Source organism: Narcine bancroftii, chromosome 3, assembly GCF_036971445.1.
Source record: "Narcine bancroftii isolate sNarBan1 chromosome 3, sNarBan1.hap1, whole genome shotgun sequence".
NCBI classification, from domain to species: domain Eukaryota; kingdom Metazoa; phylum Chordata; class Chondrichthyes; order Torpediniformes; family Narcinidae; genus Narcine; species Narcine bancroftii.
In genome coordinates, this window is record NC_091471.1 from 262471212 (window position 1) to 262479069 (window position 7858).

General features: G+C 43.2%; 1 protein-coding gene across 1 annotated transcript in view; it reads right to left on the reverse strand.

The window, feature by feature from the left end:
- cilp2 (cartilage intermediate layer protein 2) overlaps positions 1 to 6983 on the reverse strand; it is a 34297-nt gene extending 27314 nt beyond the window's left edge. Inside the window, exons 1-3 of the mRNA XM_069923212.1 lie at positions 6922 to 6983; positions 6026 to 6284; positions 1185 to 1203 (exon numbers count right to left, since the gene is read on the reverse strand). Of these exons, the coding sequence (XP_069779313.1) occupies positions 1185 to 1203; positions 6026 to 6284; positions 6922 to 6983 (340 nt within the window). The remainder of the gene's footprint in view (positions 1 to 1184; positions 1204 to 6025; positions 6285 to 6921) is intronic.
- Positions 6984 to 7858: the final 875 nt, after the last annotated feature.

Consider the following 7858-nt stretch of genomic DNA (forward strand, 5'->3'; position numbering starts at 1 on the left):
AATGCTTCCCCTGTTCTTTGGCACTTCTTCCCAACCATTTTACCCCAAGTTGAATTAATACATAGGATTCTGTTGACACCATGGTTAAGTGAAAAAACACACAAATGCTGGAGAAACTCAGCAGGTCAAGCTTGAAACGTTGGTTCTGTATCTTTACCTTTGCTACATAAAGGCACTGTTTGACCTGCTGAGATTCTCCAGCATTTGTGTGTTTTCTTTTTACCCCAAGTTGATGTCAAGTATCTGACAAAGAAGATACCAATGTAGAAACAAAGAGTTGCAATGCCCTGGCACCTTTCATGCTTTGGTGAGAATACCTTGAAACATCTTAAGGCCAATGGAGTACTTTTGAAGTGTAACCACAATTTTAAATAAGAAACGCTGCAGTAAATATGCACAGCAAGATCCCATAAATAAAATTGTCGTGACAACTCGATAATCTGTTTTAGAGGCATGGTGAGCGTAGCGGTTAGCACAAGTCAGCGATGAGTAATAAATTTGAGCTTAGGTACCAAGGAAGAACTCTCCTGCTCTTGTTCAAAATTTTAAAAATGGGATGGTTTACGTCTGAGAGTTGAAGGACTGGGAGTGACAGGCAGGATTATGTGCTCAATGGGGCTTTAATTCCTGATCTTCAGGGTCAGACAAAAAGGACGTCCCTCTGATCTTGGACTGCCAGGATGTGATTGCTTTCATGATGTAAGAACAAACCTCACACTAGTAAAATAATGTTACCTTTGCTCTGTTCTAACCAGCCTCTCACTGTAACTGCACTTTGCATTGTGTTTTTACTGCTGCACTGTGTTTGGGCTGACTAACTGGATTGGTCACGAAACAAACTTTCTCACATTATCTCTGAACATCTGAAAATAAATTTGAATGTATACCGTGTAAATTAAATATGCTAAAATTTTGAAAAATTCACAAAATTAAGGGTAAATATACACATCCTCAAGGAACAATAATCTTAGAGAAAAAAACTCAGAAAGAAAAGAAGCTTGAATGAAATTGCACTCACTCAGGACATTAGATAAAAGCCAAGATCTAATGTTTGAGTCAATTTTCTTTCTAAAAATATGGCAAGGTTTCATGCAAATGGTTAAAGATTATCTAGCACTCCCTTTAAGAACAATTCAGTGAAAATAGAGACCTTTAATACTTTATGCTATTAAATGATGTCTTACCTTGAGCTGAAATGTACTCCTGTGAGACAAGAAGGACAAGGAAAATCCAGACTCCTGGTCCCCCCATCTCCACAAAGAGCGGAGGCGCTGCTTTTTAGGAAGAACTCAAGTTGTTTTTATAGAAGTACAGTGAAGTCTTTGTAAGGCACTTGTCAGATGCTTAGGTCAGTGGAAGGTGATGCAGTGCTGAGGCTGTGGAGCTCCGTGTGGAGAACGGAGACTGTTGGCTGTTAGACAGCTCACTTGCCCTTATATATGTTATGGGGCGGTCTCATTTGATTGGTCCAAGATTGCAGTCCGCATTCCTAACCCTGGGCTTTCTCTGAGAGGTGTTGTTGGGGGTGGAGGAAGTGAATGAGGGTGCAATTTAACTTTAGTTGCTTGGAATCCAAAGAGAAATAAACATAATGTTCCACTTTCATTCTTTTGCAAATGAAAAGATTTAAAATATGTCCCTTTCACACCTGACCAGAAAGAGCCAAGTATTTGCAAATATAGCTCTGAGAGTTTGGCATGATTCTTGCAGTTGGCTCAAGTCCTGCTGTGTCCAAGAATCCACATAAAGGATGTACTTACTGATGATCAGTTTGTTTCAAAACAGCCCTATAGTTTTCAGATTGAAAACACTCTGAGCTGGCAAATGCAAAATTGTGAAGGATATTAAGTCGACCTATTACCTAATTCTCCGTCCTTCCGGGTTGTTGGCTCACTCTTGAGGCGTCCGATTGTGAGGGTAGGACACACTGCCTGGTTCAACCCTGACCAGTGATTTAATATGATGTTAATATAACTCTTTGCAGACGATGCCGCTTTAGTTGCCCATTCAGAGCCAGCTCTTCAGCGTTTGACGTCCTGTTTTGCGGAAACTGCCAAAATGTTTGGCCTGGAAGTCAGCCTGAAGAAAACTGAGGTCCTCCATCAGCCAGCTCCCCACCATGACTACCAGCCCCCCCACATCTCCGTCGGGCACACAAAACTCAAAACGGTCAACCAGTTTACCTACCTCGGCTGCACCATTTCATCAGATGCAAGGATCGACAACGAGATAGACAACAGACTCGCCAAGGCAAATAGCGCCTTTGGAAGACTACACAAAAGAGTCTGGAAAAACAACCAACTGAAAAACCTCACAAAGATAAGCGTATACAGAGCCATTGTCATACCCACACTCCTGTTCGGCTCCGAATCATGGGTCCTCTACCGGCATCACCTACGGCTCCTAGAACGCTTCCACCAGCGTTGTCTCCGCTCCATCCTCAACATTCATTGGAGCGCTTTCATCCCTAACGTCGAAGTACTCGAGATGGCAGAGGTCGACAGCATCGAGTCCACGCTGCTGAAGATCCAGCTGCGCTGGGTGGGTCACGTCTCCAGAATGGAGGACCATCGCCTTCCCAAGATCGTGTTATATGGCGAGCTCTCCACTGGCCACCGTGACAGAGGTGCACCAAAGAAAAGGTACAAGGACTGCCTAAAGAAATCTCTTGGTGCCTGCCACATTGACCACCGCCAGTGGGCTGATATCGCCTCAAACCGTGCATCTTGGCGCCTCACAGTTTGGCGGGCAGCAACCTCCTTTGAAGAAGACTGCAGAGCCCACCTCACTGACAAAAGGCAAAGGAGGTAAAACCCAACACCCAACCCCAACCAACCAATTTTCCCCTGCAACCACTGCAACTGTGTCTGCCTGTCCTGCATCGGACTTGTCAGCCACAAACGAGCCTGCAGCTGACGTGGACATTTATCCCCTCCATAAATCTTCGTCCGCGAAGCCAAGCCAAAGAATGCAATAGAAGCCCGAAAATCTGGACGGCTCAGGTCGGTCCGGATTTTTGAAACTTCCCGATTCTCGGGCTGTACTTTTAAAATTTAAGGAGGAATAATGAAGAGATGAACAGGTAAATTTTGATTGTTTATTCATTAGCAAATACAGCGCGCTTCATTTATCAAGACAAGCAGTTTTAAAGAAAAACAAAATCAGGACTTAACAGAAAATGTGGTCGCTTGTTGCCGCTGTGCATCTGTGGTGTTTACACATGCACCATCACACACAAAAGCCTGCTAAGTTTAAAAAAGTCTGAGAGTTTTTTTTAAAAATCCGGATTCCCTGTAGTCTGGATTTCTGGCATCTGGACTTCTACTGTACTGATGTACTCTTCAGCATGAAGCTCTAAGTTTTAGTGCATTTATCATAACCTTTTATGAAGTTTCAAGCCTGAAAATTCAAATCCAGCAAGTAAGCAAGGGAATGATGCCTGGCAAATATAACCATATAACCATTTACGGAGCGGAAACAGGCCATGTTGGGCTTTCGAGTCCACACTGGTTCACTGATTTTGTGCACCCTCTTCAGGCATTGGTCCCGGTAGATCTTCATTCAATAACGATGGGCGAAATCAATGCAGGTGGAATCTTATTGAAATTGAAAGCAAGATTGTTGTCCTGGCACCACACAACCAGATTCTTGATCTCCATCCTGCTTGCTGATTCATGGTCATTAACTTGGATCTCCGAAAATCTTATTGACTAAAACTTACCTTTATAGTGTATGTTACTCCTAAACCTTTGCCCGTCAACTCTCAACCCATGACCTCTTATATCCATCTAATGAGGTATTAAACAGGGTGCTCTCTCAGAAAGGCAGGAAATATCTGACAGTACTAATTGAAATCCTCTGTAATGCCCAGAGCAATACTAATTTCTCAACAAATATAAATAAAAGCATCTTCTTTATTCTTTGTTGTCATTTGTGTGTGCATGCTATGTGAAAAATTATTGTCACACACTCCCCACTGCAACCGTATTAATACGTTAGAACACTCCACATCTATTATAGATCTTCAGGGTGCTCCTCACGCATACAATTCTGATTCCCCACATTTCAAATCCATTATAATTCCATTGCTAGCCTACAGTATTACCCACATTCTTGTTGGACGGAGGATGAGCTGGGCATTATGTAATATTTTTTTCCATGATAATCTTCAAAATGCCAGTCAGTAATGATGATATGTTCATCATACTGGGGATAAAATTTGAATGCAATTCTAATTGTAAATATTCTCAGAAAATATAAGAATTAAAGCAATAGGAGCAAGTGTAGGCCATCTGGCCCATCGAGACTGCTCTACTGTTCAATTAGATCACCATGGCTGATCTGATGATAGGTTCATATCCATCTATCTGCCTTTTCCCCATATCTCTTAATTTCCCCTACTTTTTAAAATCTATCCAACCTTTTCTTAAATTTATTTACTAAGGCAGCCTCCACTGCTTCAATAGGCAGCAAATTCCGCATATTCACCCTTCCCCCCCCCCCCCCCCCCCCACCGGGAAAAGCAGTTCCTCTCCATCTCCTTACTAAGCCTCCCTGGGTCTTGAGGCTATATGCCATCTTTCCCACTGGGAACAACTTACCTCTTTCTATCTTATTTATGCCTTTCAGAATTTTATACTTTTCTATAAGATCCCCTCTCATTCTTCTAAATTCGTGAGTAAAGCCTCAGACAACTCAATCTCTGCTCATAGGCCAACCCCCTCATCTCTGGAATCAACCTGGTGAACCTTCTCTGGACCACTTCCAAAGCCACTGCATCCTTCCTCAAGATAAGGTTTATTTTAAACGTACAATCATGTGGCTGTTCCCGTGGAGGATTGTCAGGGGCTTATGTGAGTGGGCAGAACCTAGGTCTGGCTCTATGAGGCTCTTTACCTGTCTGACAGATCATTTATTGGGGGGCGGGGTGTTTGGAATAGCCAACCTTCTGCTCATGGGGCCATATCCTCTCCTGTACTGGGATAGACCAGACTGGGTATATTCTCTGTTACTTGCTTCCAAGGGCATCTGGCGGTTTATAGGAAGGCCTAAAAGAGATCATTGGGTGTGTGCTGAAAATAGATCTGACCAGTACTGTGCCGTGTACCTGTCAGGTGTGTAGCCCAGTTACTGCCTAACAATTAGTTATCCTGATCCATTCAGCTGTGAGGGGCTCAAGCCTGAATCTTTATCTTTGCTACATAAAGATCACTGTTTGATCTCCTGGTTTCTCCAGCATTGTGTTTTTAATTGCCATATAATTTTTCTGCTTGCGGGCTGCTCTAGAACGTCCTAATTTTGGACACTTTGTCCTGTTGCTGGTGAGGTGGGATTTAACATCCCTCTCCAAACAGTACCTCCATCTAATAGATAGTTTACTGCCTTCTCAGAAAGGAGAGAATGTTATGTGTTTTTTAAAAAAACCCATTGTTTGTAAGAAGCTGTGATGTGCACAGAAACTGGTCCCACAAGTAGCAAAGGGACTCTTTCATATATCTTGCTCATAGGAACAGTATTGACCAGGTCACCAGGAAGATCCGACTCTTCAAACAGAGCCACGCTGTGGGACCTTTTCCATGCACTGGAGAGAACAGAATGGATGTCAGTTTAACCTCTCCTGACCCCCTCCCCCATACTCTACCAGGATCATTGTCTGAAGAGGGTGTGCAAAACCATTGCGGACCCCTTCCACCCTGCACACAGTAACTTTCAGCTGCTCCCATTGGGAAAGAGACAGAGGAATATCAGACCCAGCACCACCACGCTGAGGAAGAGCTTCTTCCCAGGGGCATGAGAATGTTGAATAACCAAAGGAACTGCTCCACACTAACCATCTAAGACTCGAATATACACAAAACAATATGTATTTCTTTATTTGTATATGCATATGTATTTATCTGTATGTGTGTTATGTCTGGTTGTGTGACTGCGAGTTTTGCACTGAGGACCGGAGAAAGCAGTTTCACCAAGTTGTACTTGTGCAATCAGATGACAATAAAATTTGAATTGACTTGACTAATGTTGCCTTCATCAGTACAGCACTATCTAAGACTGTGGCTAGTCGAAACCACAACCCGTATTGTGGACTGAGGCTGATGGAGACCTGGCAGATGCCAATATAAATGTAGGGCTCTTCACTGGGACAGCAGAGGGTAGATTTCCTTCCTTGCACACTCGTGCTTTGCCAGTTTTGGAAACGTAACTGACGGACAGCACGGGCTAGTAGAATTGACTTCCTTTCAACAATGCAATCTTTAGAAGTGTGCAGATAATACATTACACAGCTGGGAGATCAATGGGGGATGAGGAGAATAGAAGAATTCTATTGAAAGAAGCTTTCAGAATGAAAGAGTTAAGGATAATTACATGTGCAGACAGACTTCAATAACCTCATTCCCTGTGTACTCAGATATTTTTATTTCTTGGACACAAACATGAAGTTTACATGTTCTGTCTGGCTCTGAAATTCTATGCAAATGGGAAGTGATTTGTAAGTTTGGTATTTTAATGCTCCGATCATGCGGATTTTGGTATATCATGCAAGATGGGAAGTGATTTGGGAGTTTGGAATTTTTTTTAACCAGTCTATATGTATTGTACTGGAGGGTTTCCAGAGTCTGAAGTCCACAATGAATATTATTGTGATCAAAGCCACTGAATTAATAACCAGATGGAGACCATTCGGTCCAAGGTGCCAGTTCTGGGTCTTTGCAAACCTCTACAGGTACCCCCTGACCTACAACTGTATTTGGGACCGAAGGATCAGTCGCATCTTGAAATGGGCATAGGTCAGAATTTTGCCTGTGCATGTGGAGCGCTGAAGTTTTAAAGCAAACTTTTAAATCAAATCTCTTTTTCATCCTTGATTTGTATTTGTCAATCAACCTTGGTGAATCGTTCCACATTCTGGTCCAAACTTACATTGTTAGTCGGTGTCTCGGGGTCTGTAGGCTGTGCACGACCATTTTGATTCCGGTGTGCATGCGCAAGTCTTCAGTTGGCGCATGTGGGGTGGGTTCACATATTGGATTTCGTTTGCCACATGCACGAGAGTTAAGCCCTCTAACAATATTGAATTAGCATCCTTAACTCGTGCAAATGCGCCAACTGAACTCCAATGCGTGAATCCACCACACGGGCCAACCAAAGACTCACACATACACACAGGAATCAAGATGGCTGTACCCAACTTAAGGGCCCCGGGATGCCGACTAACAAGGTAAGTCTGCACATTTTGGCACTTTCATGCCCTGTATCCCTGTTATAGTTTGTAAAATGCAACATATACTCTGCAAATTTTATATTTTTCTTATATATTTTTTAAAAAGATTTGGTTGTGTGAGCGGATGGATGTAAGTCGCATAGATCGCAAGTCGGGGAGTACCTGTACTTGGTTGTACCACTCTGCTCTCTCTTCAGAGTCCTTCAGTGTGGTTCTCCCTCAGTACTGACCCTCTGACAGTGTGGTGTTCCCTTATACTGCCCCTCTGCCACAGCGGTGTATCCATCAGTGTTGCCTCTCCAACAGAGTGCGTCTTTATCATTACTTCTCCTCACAATGCGGCTCTTCCTTGACACTGCCTTTCTGAAAGTACAGTGATAACCAAGTAGTGTCTCTCTGACTGTACAGAGTTCACTAGTAGTGTCCCTGCAACTGTGCAGAGTTCACTAGAAGTGTCCCTGCAATTGAGCAGAACTCACTGTGTCCCTGTGACTGTGCAGAACTTACTAGTCCCTCCAACAGTGCATTAGTCCCTCAGTACCATCCTTCTGATTGTCCAAGGTTCCCTCAGTACAACATCCAACAAAGCATTCTATCCTCTGTGCCAATGCTCCAATGCAGCTATATTTATTCAGT